Below are 19,248 nucleotides of genomic sequence, written 5' to 3'. Positions count from 1 at the left end.
AAATGACCGTCCTAGAAGGTGCATTTTTTGCTATTGTTTACCCAGCAAAAGTGCCCAAGGCATGTGCTGCACATGGCTTAGACACTAAATAGTTCCACCTTAATATCTAGGCACACATTTGGAGTGGATTTGCCACATGGTTTCTTTGCTCTGGCCTGAGTGATTAATTATTCAGCCTTGGCTCAAGCACATGAAAGCTCTACCTGGATTTATAATGGTTTGACCATCCAACTTTTTTGTCTGGGCTTGTAAAAGTGGTTCAAGTGAATCATAACTCCACCCAATGCATCGTAAGTGGTTCAACCATCATAAATTCTTTCCTAAGGTTTAAAAAAGTGGCGAACTTATCTCAAAATTCCCCCTAAGTTAACATGGGCTCATTAGACATGCTTCGGTCACTGAAATGTTCCACCCAACATTTTGATGATCGGTATGATACATTGAAAGTTCCACTTATGGAGCCTCGGTACACGTTGATGGCTCACACAAGATAGATTTTCATTTGGTGTCTGCAAACAACAAAGATCATTAGAAGGTGCACTTGGGAAAGTGAACATGATGGCACAAACAAGAAAAATTTCTGCCAAGTGGCTTGGTTGCACAAGTTTTCTGCTTGATATCCAATCTGGCAAAGAGGTACTTCTATCATGGGAAGCCACTCAACTTTTTTGCCAAGTAGCCAAAATAGCAACACTATATAAAATTTCCACCAAACTACTAGGTTGGTGAAGATACATGAAAGTTCTGCCCAGATCAGAAAAGGTCTTAGACAGTCAAAACATATGCCTAACAAGTTGTAATGTCTCCTTCTCCACAGTGATTAGTTCTGTTGGCCGTTAGCCTAGTTCGGAGGCCCGTAGGCTAGTCGGGGGCAAAAATTAGGGTTTCCTATTTTCTAGGAGGATTCTTTGATGATTTCAGGGGCTATATGTGGGAGTTTGATAGTTTGGATTCTGGATTCCTTCTGGGTTTTCAAAGAGCTTCAGGATAGTTCGACATGCATCTGCATCAGGTGACTTTTTCCAGACTTACTATTTTTAGTAAGTACGCTCAGAATGTTGTTAAAATCACTTTGGAAACACTTACTATTTTTAGCAGTATGCTATTTTTAGTAAGTACTATTTTTAGCAGTTCTATTTTTGCAGGATGTCATCAGGCTTGTTCAGATGGCTATTTCCGATAGGTTAGTTTGAGCAGTTGGTCTTCCCTCATTTTTTGGTGCTATTCTTGGCAAGGGTTCCTCAGCTCAATTCAGTGACTATTTCTGGTAGGGCAATTCTCTCAGCTTGTTTCCCCATATCCTTGGAGGTTGTTTTGGCAGGTTCAGTATTTGATGAAAAATGGTGTTTTAAATTAAATTATAACTTAAGGCAAAGGTTGGACGATTTATTTAAAAGGGGTTGCTTAAGTTATATTGATATATAAGTCATTTCCTTAATTATATATTGGGTGATTTATTGTTGAGGAAAAATACTTTATAAAGTGAAATATTAATACGGCAAGATGGACGCCTTAGGGAGAAATAAGTTAATTTTATAATATATTTCACTTATCTACATTGGATGCCACATTATGATTTTATTGTCATTTTTATAAAGAATATTTTCTCCTATGAGAAGGTCGATTTGGAGAAAGGAGAAATGAAATGTAATTTCAAAATAATGTGAAGTGAATGTGCATTTGGATTTGGCGTTCATTTGGAGGGATTGTGAATTTGAATTTGAGCCCTCAAAATCTATAAATGAGAGTGTTGGGCTTCTCATTTGGTATGAAATGAATTTGCATCGTTATGCTGCCGAATTGGCGATTGAAAAATCTAAGCTTCGAAGTGTGGCTTCCTAGCTAAGTCTCAGTTTCGTACTTGCAAGATAGTACCTAGCTGTGTTCATGTATTCCCAGTGCTATTGGTGAGTGAGTTGTAGATTGTGGAGTGTTTTGATTGAGATGGGAGTGTTTTTTGGTTGCTAGTCACGGGACTGCTGAAAGTGTATTTTGCTCGCACCTCTTGGCCAGGTGATTCCATCATTCTGGGTATCGGCTCATCCTTCCTACCACTGGTGATGCATATTGCAAGTTTTTAGCATCTTATTTTGAGTGTGGATTTTTATATTGAAAATCAAACTTCGTAGGTTGGGCGTGGGGTTTAGTTAATGCATTGGGAAGCGTGCAAAATAAATATGGGTGTTTCGATGGCTTTCCTTGGGTTTGTTCTCATTGTGGCGAGTATAGCAATTGTTTAGAACAGATTTTGGGTGAATTGGGTGAGTAATGAGAGAGTTATGAGCATTTTAGTGAATCCACAGGCTGCTGGTTTTGCAATTCCAGCCTGCAGATTTTTGAGGTTAGCAGAAATTTCATGTTCTTAATTGGATGTTCAGCATTACTCTCTTCTCACATTATCTTGATTATTGTAAGGTTAAGTAGTAGTACTACTAACCAATTCTGCCTTGTAAATCTCACCCCACTGAAAAGTGGAAGAGGCTGGCTTGCCGCCTATTTTCAAGTAAATTGTAATTCAGTCCTCCCACTGCATAAGTGGTCGAGTGATGTCTGATTGTAATGGTCCTCCCGCTTCATAAGCGGTTGAGTTGAGTTTGTTTTGTAATTTTAGCCCTCTCGCTGAAATATTGCGATCGAGTGATTTGTGCCTTGTGTGTTTCTCTTGGCTGGTTCACCGCCAAGTTTCTTGCATTCCTGTTGGATAAGCGGAAGGGGCTGGCTTGCCGCCCAGTATTGTATTTCATTTCATCTTTCAGCAGTTTGAGATCTAACGATCCCCTATTCACCGTATGCTTTCACCTTCCCACATTGGGCACTTGGTGATCAGAAAGTGGAAGGGTTGCAATCTTCAGCAAGTTTTCAGTTTATGCTTTCTAACCTTAACGGGTTATTTGTTGTGGATGATTGTTATTGGCCTAAAAACAAAAACAAAATAACTGGGATATTACACAAGATTACTAACAGTCTTGTGCTTTTATTCGAAGCAAAATACATAGAAGATATTCGTTTCCTTATTCCCCTTAGTGAATCTTATATACTGTGCATATTTGTATATCTTATATATAGTTATCAGCCTAGGGTAAGTTTAACTTAGGTTCGGGTTTAGCTAGAGATCAAGGAGTTTCCCCTCCAAACTTGAAGAATGGTGTTTCCTCACACTGTTCCATTTTGTGTTGTCTTGATAAACACAAATAAAAATGCTAACAAGTAGTTCTCTTTTTGAACTTGCTGTTTGGTTTGCTTATCTTCCCCTACATGCTGCTTGCTCTTTCTTTTGCAATGCTTTTGGTGACGATCCAGTCGTAGTCTCTAACACTTACCATCTCAACGCCCTTCAATCTTGCACTGTGAGCAACAGTTATTAGCTTTGCACATACTCAAATCAACTTACTTATTACCTTTTTTGAGTGTCTTGACCTTTCTCCTCCCTTTGTCTTGGAAAGTGGCTTCCTCTTTTTCAATCCTTGCTATGGAACTTGTGCCCAAGACACCTGCATTCTTTTGCAAAATGCTCTTTCCTCTTACAATTGAAACAAAAGATGGACTTTTTACCTTGTTTATTGTGATATGTACCCTGTTTTTTTGTTTGTTTGTTTTTCTACTGTTTGAGTGTGTTTAAGAGAGATAGACGGAGATGCAGAAGTTGTTCTCACAGTAAACTCATTTGCAGCAATGAATAACAGAAATATATTTTCAAATACGATATTGCAGAAATACCCACAACCAAAAATGATTTCCAGATTTATTTCAGAACTGAAAGTACAATATTTCCTCAATTATTCAAATACCCAGATGATGAAATCACATTAAAATGAGATATAAAACATACCCAGAAAATCTGAGTCAGAAAACACCGATTTTGCACAAATGAATTGCAAACTAGGAGCCCCAGATTTGGATGCCACGCTCTAGAAGTGCCTCCAATAGCCAAGTTTGATTTTGTTTTTGAAGAATGCAGACCTGGGTGTGTCAAATCAGCAACTAAACTCCTTCAAAACCCTAGCTGTCGCTTCCATAATTATTACGCCCTTGTTCCTAGCTGTACGGCCAACAAATGAACATGTTTGGCCAGATAGATGAATAAACAGAAAATAAAACCAATGGTATTCTCTGGTAATGTCTTCACAACAAATCTCTATCCTTCTATGCTATGCAAATGGAGAAATAAGTTTGAAATCTTCAACAAATAAGCTCAGCTGTGATCTCTGAGTGAAATCACCAATGAATCATTTAGATTAGGTCTTTCACTTATATAGAGGATGTTCCTTGCAAGGGTTTTCCTCCTCACAAAGCCATAGGATGAATAAGTTCAACCTGTAAAATCTGTTTGCAAAATATCAAATCCAACCATATGCAAATGAGCTCAAAAACTATCTTTTATACATTCCCAAAGCCCTGTTGTGACCTTTTTCACACATCGCCCCATTGCAAATGGGGACCCTCTCTTTTCCTGCTTTCTAGGGTTTTGTTAGTGTCTTGTGACCTTTTGCTGCAGTTTCACCAAGCCTTGTCCGGTTCAGAGCATTACAGGCCCTGACGATTGAAAGTTTTTGCAAGTTATTTGATTCCGAAGTGTGAACACCACCAGAGTGCCTAGAAAGGCCAAAGGATGAAGATTGCAATCGATTTGGACGAATTTGGACAACTTTCTATTTTTAGAAAGTTTGCTTTTTTGCTTTTTCCTATTTTTTAGGAAGTTTTGTTTTTGGCATTTTCAGCCTGATCCCCGGTATGGCTATTTTTAGAAAGTTTTTCCTAGGGATGTCTGCTTTTTGCTTTTTCGAGATGCAAACCTAGAGTTTACACTTGCACCACTGACCTGCTTCAACCGAAACTCGAAAATTCCAAGTTTTGATCAAAAAAAGCTAAATCCCTAGATTTTAGGCTTTTTGCTTTTTCGGGATGCAAACCTGGGGTTTACACTTGCACCACTGACCTACTTCGACCGGAACTCGAAAATTCCAAGTTTTGATCTAAAAAAGCTAAATCCCTAGATTTTAGGCTTTTTGCTTTTTTGGGATGCAAACCTAGGGTTTACACTTGCACCACTGACCTGCTTCGACTGAAACTCGAAAATTCCAAGTTTTGATCTAAAAAAGCTAAATCCCTAGATTTTAGGCTTTTTGCTTTTTCGGGATGCAAACCTAGGGTTTACACTTGCACCACTGACCAGCTTCGACCGAAACTCGAAAATTCCAAGTTTTGACCTAAAAAAGCTAAATCCCTAGATTTTAGGCTTTTTTGCTTTTTCGGGATGCAAACCTAGGGTTTACACTTGTACCACTGACCTGCTTTGACCGCGATCCAAAATTTTCAAATTTTGACCCAAAAAGCTAAGTTCCTATATTTTAGGGGGTCATGGCACCTTCAAAGGATAATTAGCTTGAAAAATCATCCTGATCCTCAAATGTCCTGAAATTTGGCTAAGTCTGGAATGTCATCCTGATCCTGAAATTTGACTAAGTCTGGAAAATTGGAGAATCCTCCAAAAACTAGATTTTGCATTACTAGTCCTAGAGGCCCGAAACCACTCTCAAACATCCTAACAATATATATGAAATATAACTTAAAGTTATACTTAAATGTTATATTTCATATATAGTCCGCCCTCTTGAGAGACCTCCAAAGTCCGCCATGGGTTGGGAGGTCATGTGGGAGCACTCTTCAAAGTCCGCCCAAGCATGTGGAGAGCGCCTCAAAGTTCGCCCAAGGTGGAGAGCGCCTCAAATTCCGCCCAAGCATGTGGAGAGCACTCTTCAAAGTCCGCCCAAGCATGTGGAGAGCACCTCAAAGTCTGCCCAAGGTGGAGAGCGCCTCAAAGTCCGCCCAAGGTGGGAGCACTCTTCAAAGTCCGCCCAAGCATGTGGAGAGCGCCTTAAAGTCCGCTCAAGGTGGGAGCACTCCCCAAAGTCCGCCATACCTTGGAGAGGTATCCAAAGTCCGCCTAGCCTAAAGAGGCCAAGGTGGCCAACATTCTAAAGTCCGCCATAGGCTAGAAGGGTTATGTAGGAGCTATGCTTAAAGTCCGCCCAAGGTGGAGAGCCTTCTAAAGTCCGCCCAAGGCTAGAGAGGTCATGTGGGAGCACTCACCAAAGTCTGCCAAGGCTAGAGAGGTCATGGGGGAGCTAACACCAAAGTCCGCCCAAGGTGGAGAGCCCTCCAAAGTCCGCCCAAGGTTGGGAGGCTAAGGAGGAGGAGTGATAGAAGTCCGCCCAAGTTGGGGACACCACCAAAGTCCGCCCAAGATGGAGGTCATGTAGGAGCCCTCTCCCAAGTCCGCCAAAGTAAGAGAGCAAGGGAGGAGGTGCCAAGTTTAAAGTCCACCAAGGGTAAAGAGAGCTATGAGGAGGGACCTTCAAAGTCCGCCCCATGCCTTAGCCAAAATTTCGCCTTGATGGAGAGCCATGAGGAGAGACCTTCAAAGTCCGCCCCATACCTTAGCCAAAATTTCACCATGTAGGAGCAAAGGCTAAAGTCCACCCCATGCCTTAGCCAAAAATTTCGCCTTGAAGAGAGCCATGAGGAAAGGTCTCCAAAGTCCGCCATACCTTGGAGAAGATGGAGATAAATTTCAAAAGTCCACCTACGCATTGAAAAGTCAAACAAAATCAACAAGATGCCAGTGATGTCACAAAATCCACTGAGATTTCAAAATTAAATCCAAAATGAAGAAAATATCTAAGGATTATTAAAAATCCTCGAAATAAATCCAAAATAGAAAGTTTTCAAAAGGAGAATATTGGAAGATTGATAAGGATTTCGAACTTAAATCCAAAATGGAAAGTTTTTTTTAAAGAGAATATTGGAAGATTAATAAATATTTCGAACTTATAGCCAAATTGGAAACTTTTGGAAGATATTTTCTTCGAATTTGGAAACATGACAACACTTTCCAAAAGAATGAAGTTAAAATTGGAAACATGATTTGGAAGATTTTAAGGGTTTCTGATTGAGGATTTAACTTTATTTACAAATACTTCGTTGTAAACTTCATTTCTACACCAAGTTCGAAAATATTAAGGAGAGCATAGTAAAATACTTTCAGTTTGGAGTTCATCTGGAGAAAGTTTTGGATATTGCTAGAAGTTGGATAAACTTTTTTGACAAAAGTTTCACAGATTTTTGGAGAAAGACAACCAGTATAAGGACAAATTATTGAATCTCTCCTGAATTTTTGAGTATTTTTGAAGTTATCTTGAAGGTTGGAGAATTTACATGTGAAAATCCCATTCTCGTGGCTAAGTATGAAAATGAAGTGAAATTTTCCAAACACTTAGCCGTTCTCAACCTTGATTTTCTTTAATCCAAGATAGATTTCTAACTTATTTTCCTTTGGTTTTACAGGTCGCGGGAGGAAATAGAAGCGGGATCATCATAGAGATCGCAGTTGGAGTTTCAAGCCAAACGAAAGATTGAGGACAAGTTCACAGGCAAGGTTCATCCAGGCGTGAAGATAGCCAAAATTTGGCTAAGTATGGGAAATGTTTCACAAAGAAAATTCCAATTTCCTCAATCATGATGAAGGCATGTCAGGGTATCGAGAAGGACATGATCACAACGAATGCCTGAACAACTTGATCCCGTCATTTCATACTTGCAAGGGGTTACCCAGAGCTTTTTAACCCTCCTCCCACGCAACATAAATTGGCAGCTGAAGGCAAGATCGTCACAGAAAACACAAATGGAGTTTCAAGCCAAATTCAGAATTGAAGACAAGGACCATGAGCAAGGTTCGTCCGAGCATAGAGAGGGACAAAATTTGGCTAAGTATGAGAAATACTTCGTGAAGAGATTTCTTGACCCAAATTGGAAAATTCAAGGAAGACATTCAACATGTTGAGGTGGCACCTCGTCACCTTCCAACCAATCAGATCGCTCCAAGTTAGCATGTCCAGGTTCGATGAACCTGATTTATCCAGAAGCTTCTAGAAGGGCACACTTCACAATGCAACAACCTTCTATTTTCATTGATGGTTCATATTTAGCAAGAAGGACAAGTGTCCCAAATGTAATTGGTCAAGGGTAGTTAGTTTTGGGAAACCCTAATTAGGGTTTATAACTTTCAATCTTGGCCTTTGATCGTTGTTTGATCTCGGCCATTCATTTATTCTTGAAAAGTATATAAGCCTACCTCCTCTCATTTGGAGGGTGTGAGGTTTTTGATGTATTGTTGCTTAAGGTCATTTCCAGATAATATATTGCATGTGCGTTGCTTTGTAATCTCTATTATTTGAATGATTTGCATGGTTTCAATTGCCTCAACACTTAGTTAGAATTAATTTAGATTTGCTTTCATTGTTGTTAATTTGAATGAAGGATTTGATAAGTGTCAATTGATGGTGTATCTCCGCTCACACTTTTGGTAAATGGATGATTTCCATTCTACCGTGCAAAGTTAGTCTGAGCCCATCCCCTGTGCATCCCAACATCTCGATCATAAGCGCAACCCATTGAAGATTGCACCGGCTTTGTGTAGTTGTCCCTAGTGTGGCGAAGCAAGGTTTGGTTTTTCGAGAACACCCACTTGATACTGTCTCCAGAATTCGTAGGATTAGATTAGCCTTCCTAAACCCTATCTCTTTTCTCCTTTCTTTTGAAAGTCTAAATCCCAGAAAATCCCCCCAAAAAAGGAAGAGCCTAAAATTGCTAAATCCATCTAAGTCCAACAGTTCAAGATACTTGTCAAACGTAAGTCCCCCTTGAAATTTCAGCATACGCTACCCAAGAAGCTATTCCACTTAAGTCGCTTGTTTGCACATATAGACCTTGGAATCAGTAGTGATTTTTCAGGAGACGATAGAATACCTTCGGGTATCCTATTCTAATGTTTGGTAGATGATAAAACAGACACCAACAAGCCCCCATGCCCATCCAAGAGGTTCACTTTTTAATATAATAAAAAAACACCTTACATCTCTGCAATGTTGGAGCCTACCCCAATAAAGGTAGTTTATTTAATATTTGTCACTATGCACTTTTAATTTAAATAACGATAAAGTTAAATTATAATTTAACATTATTTAAATTAAATACATTAGACCACATTAAAACTCGAAATAACAACACCCAATGCATCCTCTAACATTCCCAAAATAGAAACTTTGTCAACGGACCAAGTCAGTTTCCAACCTAACACTTGTAGTAAGTATGGGAAAACTATACAAAATCACTCCAGAAAAGGATGTTATGCAAATCTCAACTGCCTGTGTCGAATACAAAACCTGTCACTGCCAAATAAGCTAGATCAAATGTAGAGAACCTCTTTGTCCTCAATGCCGGAGATTCCCAAATACTGAATTTCAAATGCAGTTTTTTGTGTTTGGGTTTTCTGATTTTTTTTTGTGCTTTTTGATAGGGTTTGACAAATGAAGAATTTGCATCAAAACTTAAACGAAACTAATGCTTTCAAAACTGAAAAATCATTCAAGTTTCAACTATCATGCTATGATCGCAAACTATTTCCTTGAAATGCAAAGTTTGAAGACTTATTTGGAATTCCTTACAAAAAAGCAACTACTACAGCATTAATGAACCTGATATGAATGATCTGGCTGCTGAAATCATCTATCATTTTTCTCCAGAATTGTTGCACTGGGTTCCTAATGTTAAGCTGCCACCTTTTAATATTTTTGAAGAATTTTTAAAGCTTCTGTTTACCTTACTGGGTAAACAGGAAGAATACAGAAACTGAACAGCAATGCACAATGCAATTACAAAGGAAGTACCAGAATAAGCTTTCCATTAATGTCAAAAGATGTTCATATTATAATCTGTCGTCCACATTCCATGTCCTCCAACACCCGGAGGTGGTACAATATATGACAGCCGAAGGGGTGCGACACAACCGTCGCGACTCCAACTACCTACCCGTCGGCTAACTAACTGACCGCCATAACTCATTATTACCGACGACAACATAAACATAATATACCAACATAACATAATGATTATTCCCGTCAACATCATCCCCCCCAAGAAAAGAAGTCGACTTCGACGACTTAATACAAAATAGAGATGAACGGCAGGAACTACTGACGCCTGTCGGGCCCGGATCTTATACACTTCCTGCGTCCTCGCCTGAAAACCCTTTTCTGCTACCATCCGATGCTCAAGTGCGGATTTCACCAATATTGCTTCCTTTGCCATCACAGTCCTCCTGGGCCTAACCCAAACTTGTGTGCAAAACACGTTTTTCAGTCTCAGCTTCCACCAACTGCTACTCAAATGATTCTGTCTCCCTAGCCAATTTGTCCTCGATAGCCACCTGTGCTGCTCTCTCGGCATCCAACTCCTGGGTACGCTGAACTAAGTCTCACGCGACTATTGCCTCCAACCTGGTGGTCAGCTCCTCCCGAGCCCTCTGTGCATCCACCAAGGCAACCTCACGTCCAGCCGAGACATACTCCGAGTACCTCAAAGTGTACCAGTCATGCCCGGAGGTGGCCACAATCCGTTGGCACAAATGCTAGGAGCCACCTCAAATCCTCCATCACACTCCCCAAAGGCTAAAAACTAAACTGAATAACTCCCTGGTGTCATACAACTGCGCAGACTTGCAATGCCTTCCCTCAAACTCTATTTGTTCGCAACCTCCAAATCCGTCTCCCTCTACGGCTTATGGCTTCCCTGCCAATGCTTAGCTGTGGGCTTCTTTCGCACAATACGAACAACCACAACACTTCCCGTGGTCTTTTGTAGCTCAAAATAAACTGGGGGTCTAGGGGCAACGCCCCCAGCGGGGTCGAGGGGCAGCGCCCCCGCGGGGTCTGGGGCAGCGCATCATTTCTGTGATATTTTATGATGTCAAAACCCTTCTTCTACACTCCAATATTTTCAGTGTCCAGGCTCCAGATGTCATCGAATCATTTTTCAATCCGTCGTTGTTTTTTTTTTTTTTAAAAATTTATAGGCACTGTAATGTCCCTGATGGCACTACAACCTCCCTGTACGGTCAACAGCACTGGCACCTCCAATCGTGCGGCTGCTTGGTCTACCTGTGGCGGTCGTTTTGCCCTTACGTGGCTGTGTGGATTGTGCGGGCTTGGTCTCTTTTTTTTTTCTTTTCCCTTTTGCGGCTGTTGCGCGTTGGTGTGCGTAACCCTTGCTGTGCGTGTTGATCGGGCCGTGCGGTGCGTGGTCGGGCCGTGCGGTGCGTCTTCCTCCTCCTCTATCCCTTGCTGTGCGGCGGTGTTCGGTGTTGTGCGGTGTGCGGCGTTTTAACCTTGCGCGGCGGTGTCTTCATGCGGCGCTTTATATTTTTTGCGGCCTTCGGTGGCTCCCACCGCACGTGTGTTTCGATGGCCGCTTGAAGGATGCAAGAGAAATCTTTTGTGAGTGCTCGTTCTCCTTCGAACAGTTCTTGGTGATCCTCGTCAGGTTTACTGCTCGTCCCCTCGGGCAATGGTTGTCCCATTATCCCTGTGCCATGTAGTATATTCCCATCCCTCCCGAAATAATTTCAGCAACGGCGCCAAATGTTTACCTTACTGGGTAAACAGGAAGAATACAGAAACTGAACAGCAATGCACAATGCAATTACAAAGGAAGTACCAGAATAAGCTTTCCATTAATGTCAAAAGATGTTCATATTATAATCTGTCGTCCACATTCCATGTCCTCCAACACCCGGAGGTGGTACAATATATGACAGCCGAAGGGGTGCGACACAACCGTCGCGACTCCAACTACCTACCCGTTGGCTAACTAACTGACCGCTGTAACTCATTATTACCGACGACAACATAAACATAATATACCAACATAACATAATGATTATTCCCGTCAACAGCTTCCCTTTGCAAAATCGCCTCTGCTAATTCGCCCTACTTGCAGCTGTATTGATGAGGTATTTGGAAGTGATTTGCAGCTCAAAATGACAGGTGTCTGCTGATAAAAAACCACCTATCTCAGGTCTCCAATCTGCAACTATTAATCCCTCAAGCTGGCTAGATTCAACCCTCAAATTTCACCGATTTAGCACAAATGGAACCCCTGTTTGGAGTCCCCACTGAAAGCCAAAATCACTGGATATTTCACCAATTCAGATGGCTGCAACACTAAAGATTTTTCCGTTCTCCAATGGCTGATGAAGACTGAAACCCTTGGTCTCTGCTCTCCACCAAGTCATGAAAATAAATGCCAAACAATAATGAATCAAAGTTCTTCTTGTTGAACATATATAATCCTCAAGAAGTTCAATTTTCTCCCATAAAGCACTTTAATAATGTTAAATGTTATAATATTAAGTTGGCATCATTAATGAATCAAAATTTTAATAATGTGTACACAATTTAATTAATAATGTGGCCCCCTTTTATGATGCCTAGACCCTCAACTTAAGTCACTTAAGTTATAATATAAAATTATATTATAACTTTATAACTCATAACCAAATAAACATTAATGTCTCCTTAATTACTCAACATTTTTGCACGCCGTTTGAGCAGGCAGCTGACATGAGGAGACTGCATATGACCATACCCCCTTTACTAAAAATAGCAGGGGCCCATCTCTAACATCTCAAGACTTACTAAAAATAGTAAGTAGAGAAAACGATGTCCAAATAATGCCAAACGAAGACCAAACTGAAGCATTCTGAACACTGGAGATGATACAATCCTCAGGAGACCCTCTAACCATCCTTATTAGCCTACGAGGGTCAGCATGATAGGCTAATCTCACTGAATATCTGATGTCAACAAGAAAGGGACATCACATCAAAACTATTACCACTAGTCCCCTAATGCTAGCTCATTAGTCTATAAGAACCCACTAAATAGGCCAATGGTCACTATGTTGAATTGCTTAGGAATGGGACATTACGTTTATCCACATGCTCTTTTATCTCCTTAGGTTTGGTTGGTGGTGAAGTAGGTGGAGTAAAATCTCACCATCTCTTTTCATATTTTGGAGTTTTGTTCTTTACTTCTCCCTTCTTTGAAGGCGTCCTCATCTTTTAAGTCTCTTTTTGTCCTGTTGGGATGGAGCCTTTCTGTCTTGTATTACCTCGGATTGTTGCTCATGCTTCGGAGAAAAAACACAAGCATTTTGAGGCTTTATAAATAATAATAATAGAGGAATATTTAACCTCCTCAGACGGTCCTTGCTTTTGGAATGGTGTGAACCCTTCTTTGAGCTATCTCCAATTTTCATGCTTGCATAACCAAGGCCCACATTTAGTGGTATTTGCTTGATTATGATGGGTTGAAGTATGCCTTAAGCATCTTTGCTAGCAACGTGAAGCCTATACTCTTGGTATGGCTTCCAAACTTGCAAGTGGAATTGTCAGATTTACAGCCGTTGAAGGAAACATGTGCGTGGGTGCTTTTCTTCCAAACCGTATTCTGTTTGCTCTTCTTGAGTATGGGCTCGTCCACTCTTTCTCGTGGACTCCACATTCTTTACATGATATAGTTTTGACAGTAATTTGTCCTTTAGTATCACCTCTTGTATTTTTGGTACTGTTCAGTTTGCAACTCTTCAAATTTTTCCCTCAAATTGTGTATTTACTCCGTAAGAGCATTGTTCTCTGCCAATCCTTGCATGTGGCTTTCTTGGAGATTTTGAAGCTGCTTCTTAAAGATTTGTCATGGCTGTACCTTGCAATCATCATTCGCAACACCTTGAAAAGAATTTGGGAAAATGGTTATACACAAAATCATGATGTCCGAATGATGCCAAACGAAGACCAAACTGAAGCATTCTGAACACTGGAGATGATACAATCCTCAGGGGACCCTCTAACCATCCTATTAGCCTACGAGGGTCAGCATGATAGGCAAATCTCACTGAATATCTGATGTCAACAAGAAGGGGACATCACATCAAAACTATTACCACTAGTCCCCTAATGCTAGCTCATTAGTCTATAAATACCCACTAAATAGGCCAACGGTCACTATGTTGAATTGCTTAGGAAGGGGACATTACGTATATCCACATGCTCTTTTATCTCCTTAGGTTTGGTTGGTGGTGAAGTAGGTGGAGTAAAATCTCACCATCTCTTTTCATATTTTGGAGTTTTGTTCTTTACTTCTCCCTTCTTTGAAGGTGTCCTCATCTTTTAAGTCTCTTTTTGTCCTGTTGGGATGGAGCCTTTCTGTCTTGTATTACCTCGGATTGTTGCTCATGCTTCGGAGAAAAACCACAAGCATTTTGAGGCTTTACAAATAATAATAATAGAGGAATATTTAACCTCCTTAGACGGTCCTTGCTTTTTGCATGGTGTGAACCCTTCTTTGAGCTATCTCCAATTTTCATGCTTGCATAACCAAGGCCCACATTTAGTGGTATTTCCTTGATAATGATTGGTTGAAGTATGCCTTAAGCATCTTTGCTAGCAACGTGAAGCCTATACTCTTGGTATGGCTTCCAAACTTGCAAGTGGAATTGTCAGATTTACAGCCGTTGAAGGAAACATGTGCGTGGGTGCTTTTCTTCCAAACCGTATTTTCTGTTTGCTCTTCTTGAGTATGGGCTCGTCCACTCTTTCTCGTGGACTCCACATTCTCTACATGATATAGTTTTGACAGTAATTTGTCCTTAAGTATTACGTCTTGTATTTTTGGTACTGTTCAGTTTGCAACTCTTCAAATTTTTCCCTCAAATTGTGTATTACTCTGTAAGAGCATTGTTCTCTGCCAATCCTTGCATGTGGCTTTCTTGGAGATTTTGATTCTGCTTCTTAAAGATTTGTCATGGCTGTAATTTGCAATCATCATTCGCAACACCTTGAAAGAATTTGGGAAAATGGTTATACACAAAATCCTTTTTGTGTTACCTAAAAACTATGTTCAAGCCTCAGAGAACTTGTGGCTCTGATACCAATTGGTTTGTGATTTCCTCTATTTTCAAGTAGAAATCATAAATCAAACAATTAAAATCACCATGCTACTTGGTGTTACCGAATGACATTGTGAGTGGAGGAATTAAAGTGCTGTTGTAAATAGAAACAAAGAAAAGATGCTACTCAAGCACAATATTTATTCTGGGAAAACCCAAGAAGGGGAAAAACTTACAATGTAGTGGAAGTGCTTTGCTAGCAGAGTATTGCGCAAGTTAAAAAGTTAAAATACAAAATGTCAGTTTTGCCAAGTCTATTCTCCACTTCAAGTTTATTCTATTCCTTCTTATCGCTACTTCAACTTCAGCTTTCCTCCTCCCTTTCGTTTTGGGCTGCTAATGTCTTCTCATTTAGTGCTGGAAGACTCCAAATGTGTGTTAGAGAGTCCTCTTGTATGGGATTCGATAAGGTAGGGTCAACTGGGGATTTCACATTTTATTTCTTGCATTGGGACAAAGCAACCCCTTTTCAGAAGCTGTTGTGGTTTCATTTTTGCCATGTCGATTATGAATGTCCTGACTGATCAAAAGTAGTGGTTTTATACTACTGAGTTCTGGAGATGATTTTGGTGTGAGGAACCTGCTAAAGCAACTTCATCTAATGATGAGTTTTCCTCTCAGATTCCATATAGTTTATGTACTAAATAATGAACTGGAAGACATTGGAATAATTCAATTAGATTGCTGACATGATAGAGAATGGAAGAAAAGTTTGGATGCTGGCATGCAACCGACACCACCATGGGCAGGCCACTTATTGCTTTTTCATAAAGCAGAGCTAAATTTTTGTATCATTTTGTCTCCTATTTCAATCTTCCGAACAGCTATTGAAGGTGTAAGGGACTTTGTTGGCATCATGGAGATGAACTTCATCACAGTTTGGAATTAGGAATAGGTGCAGAGTTATTGAGGTTTATTTTTAGCTTTATGCAAATTTTGTGGCACATTTCATGGGAGCCCATGTGTGAACTATACGAGTAAAGATTTTTCTAATTACCAAATGGAAAAGAAGAATATTTGGCATAATGGAAAGATTCGGTATGTTGATGGGATTTGTTTGCAAGACATGGAACTGAGATGCTGGGATATATCGTTGGATAGTTCTCACTTCTCACAACATGTTAATTGCTTAGCTCATAGAAATTGTATAGACATGGTTATATTAATGTAACCAAGAGAAACTACTGGAAATCAAGTAATTAAATTTTGTTGGTTCAGAGCACCATGTAATTTATGTTTTTCAGAAACTAGGGGTACAAACACGGTCCTAAATAATTTGACATTCATGGATGATGCCATCATTGTGGATGGGGGAATTTAACGAGGAGTTATCTTTTGATAAATCTCTTGTCGTTAAGCTATAGTCTAAGAGCTATGAGTACCTAGATAGCTTCTTCCTAAGGACATATTATGGTTAGGATATGATAATGTGCCAGTAACATTGTATTTGATGTAGTTCAGACTCGTTTCTAATTCTTGTTACATATTTTGATTCTCAATTTGTTAGCTAATAATCTCTACTTAAGTTCAATTTTCAAAATATTTAATAATATTATAACTTGTGTTGGGATAATTTTATTATTGAGTCATATATTCACTTAGTAAATATAGTGGCTCTATCTGCACCTGGCTAAAATTGGCCGAAATCGGAAAAGCACTATTTCTGCTATGTAGACTCTTCTTCTAGCAAACACCCAGGCCTATCTGGCGCATACAGGATGTACCACAGAAAACAGGTGCATGCAGGCCATAAACTCTGAATTAAGGCTCCATTATGGTGCATGCACACAGTCCTCGGTTTTGAAAATGCATTAAGAACAAGAAAAAAAGCACTAAAATAAAGAAGAAAAATTTATGCTGAGAAATTCAGAGCTGGTGTTTTCACACTTTTATATAGATTTACAGCAAAATGGATTGTTTTGACTATTCAATATTCAAATTTGAACTCTTTTCAATTAAGGGAGCAGATTTTATATGATGAGATTGTTTTGACAGCAACAGCAATGCCATCAACTGCTTTTAAGTCGAAACCCCTAAAATTTGCAAATTTTCCAGTGAAGGAATCCATTTTGACTATTCAATATTCAAATTTGAACTCTTTTCAATTAAGGGAGCATATTTTATATGATGAGATTGTTTTGACAGCAACAGCAATGCCATCAACTGCTTTTAAGTCGAAACCCCTAAAATTTGCAAATTTTCCAGTGAAGGAAAATTCCGTAACTGTAACAAAATCTAATTCTGAAAAATACAGCTGTAAACTCACATTTTTTTCCAATCTTAAATAACTTGGTGCAAATCGTAGAGCTGACCTTATCTAAAAAGATTACGGAAGCCAAATATTGGATTAGACATTTTGAGATTAATGTCTTACCTTCTTCTGACCTACGAAAGTTCAAATTCTTTGTTTCTCAAAATTGCACATAACATTTGCTGATTTTCTTACGATATTTTCAATTAATTTTTTTAATTTTTTTTCAGATGATACAGGAGCCAAGGATGATACTGAATTTCTACGGAACACTGGAACAACTTTTCTTTCTTCTGCAGGGCAGGTAAGTTTTTGCAAATTTTGCCTATATATCTTGTGTAGTTTCTTCATCATTTTAAATAGTTACATAGATTGTGGGAATAAATCTACCAGATCCATACTCATTGATGAATTTAATCTTTCAGAAGTCTGTTGAAGTTATTGTCATATTTACTTAACATTATGTCCTCTTTGTATTTTAGGCCAAAAGAGAGTCAGAAGTTCAAGCTGCACATGAAGCAGCAATATTTGGTACTCATATCCATTCTTCAGCTGACATTTCCAATCTTTATCCTACTGTTGAGAATACTTTGCAAGAAGATCAAAATCAAGTCAAGATAACATGCATTATAGAGAGTGATATTGTGGAGGATAAAGGTTCCAAAGGTAATGTCCTTGGAAACAGTCTCATAAGTGAGCAGGTGAGCAATTGTTAGTGAACAGGTAAGAACTAAGAAGGTACTTGCATTGAAATATTGAACAATTTTGCTTCCCTCCTTGCTCCAGCCTTGGGCAAATAGACCATACCAGGGTGCTTCTTTTGAAGCTTTGGGTATTATCGGAATTTACTTACGCATTGATTTAAATGAAAACTTGATGAGAACATCTTTTCTCTGTTATAGGTGTACTCAATGCAGCAGGGATCATGGAGGGAACGTGCACGCAAGCTGAGGGAGCAAAAAGAAAATAATACAAAGATTTAAAAGAAAGATGTTTTAATAAACAAAGGTTTCGACTTTCGACCACTTGGTACTAAGTGTTTTATCATCTCAAAACATTTTTTTTTTGTTTGAACTGTTTTGGAAGTAATTATATTTTTGGTAATTTCAATGAAGGTTTGGAGTGATTGGCATGGCTGTTTCATTCGCTGAAACTCTGCTAATGCTGGTCCCAGTCTATTCTTCCTTAGTCTGTGAGCTTCCACTACGCAATTATTTTGCTTGCTTATGCAGGTTTTGATATTTGAATGTTTGACCATTGACTGATAGATTTGGATAGCATATTACAAGGGACAAGCTTTACAAAGCACCGGGCGTGTAATTATAGTTCAAATCCATAATATTGTGTGGATTACAATTAATGTTTGAAAGCATGCTTAAAATATGCAATGCTTGATTTTTAGAGATCTGAAGCCTGATCTTTTAATGTTTCTAACAATGGCCTTTGAGGTTGTCATTAAAAAGTTGTTTAAAGCCTGTAGCGTCTGGCTTATAAAGATCTCAAGCTGATCTTTCACTGTAAACTACAACAGTATACAGGGTGGCTATCACTAAAAGAAATTTTAGGTTCCCAATTTGATTTTGTTTTCCTCGTCAACTTTTATTGCATGGAAGTACATGATCATGTATGTTTGCTGGGTGGAATTGTTGTAAAGTTAGAAATCTGGGGTCCCCAATTGGGCTTTTTTAGTTCCATTCTTTACTAGTTTTGATTACACGGCAGTACATGATCGTATTTATATGGTCCTTGTAACTAGATCTATGTATTACAGACTCCAGAGTTGCGAAAACCACCAAGTAACAACACTTGAAAGAAATAGGATAAGACTTGACTTAACTAAATAACTATTGGATCAATATTGGACTAAAGTATATTTAACAAAGTAACCAACACAGAGATGAACATTTTAGGTTAGAAATGACGATTTAGGATTTTGAAGAGCTAAATGTGATATATCCAAGTTACAAATGAGGTTTTTGGTTTACAAGAGCTAAACTTGATATTACAAGGTAGAAAAGACGATTTTGGATTAGAACTAAACAAGATATTTTACTTTGTAACTAACCATCTTTTTTTCTTTCTTTGTTTATTTTTGCAACGTAAAAGATGTATATGCAATGCCTTCAACACTTTTTGATCACCTAGATCTCAAAGAG

The 19,248-nt window shown here is 39.1% G+C and overlaps 1 protein-coding gene across 12 annotated transcripts in view; it reads left to right on the top strand.

Annotated features, from left to right (window-relative positions):
- Positions 1 to 18,673, top strand: part of LOC131029200 (uncharacterized) — a 78,165-nt gene extending 59,492 nt beyond the window's left edge. For 2 of the 12 annotated variants that reach the window (XM_057959602.2, XM_057959619.2), the window contains exons 5-8: positions 17,323 to 17,396; positions 17,575 to 17,793; positions 17,995 to 18,121; positions 18,361 to 18,673. In XM_057959602.2, the coding sequence (XP_057815585.2) occupies positions 17,323 to 17,396; positions 17,575 to 17,793; positions 17,995 to 18,075 (374 nt within the window). In that variant the 3' untranslated portion in view covers positions 18,076 to 18,121; positions 18,361 to 18,673. Of the gene's footprint in view, positions 1 to 17,322; positions 17,397 to 17,574; positions 17,816 to 17,994; positions 18,122 to 18,207 lie in introns of those variants that run through there. The other 10 variants (XR_009102725.2, XR_009102711.2, XR_009371777.1 and 7 more) reach the window with 10 other exon arrangements.
- Positions 18,674 to 19,248: the final 575 nt, after the last annotated feature.

The sequence above is a fragment of the Cryptomeria japonica genome, chromosome 3, assembly GCF_030272615.1.
Source record: "Cryptomeria japonica chromosome 3, Sugi_1.0, whole genome shotgun sequence".
Classification (NCBI taxonomy): domain Eukaryota; kingdom Viridiplantae; phylum Streptophyta; class Pinopsida; order Cupressales; family Cupressaceae; genus Cryptomeria; species Cryptomeria japonica.
This window is presented reverse-complemented; position numbering and strand designations above follow the sequence as displayed.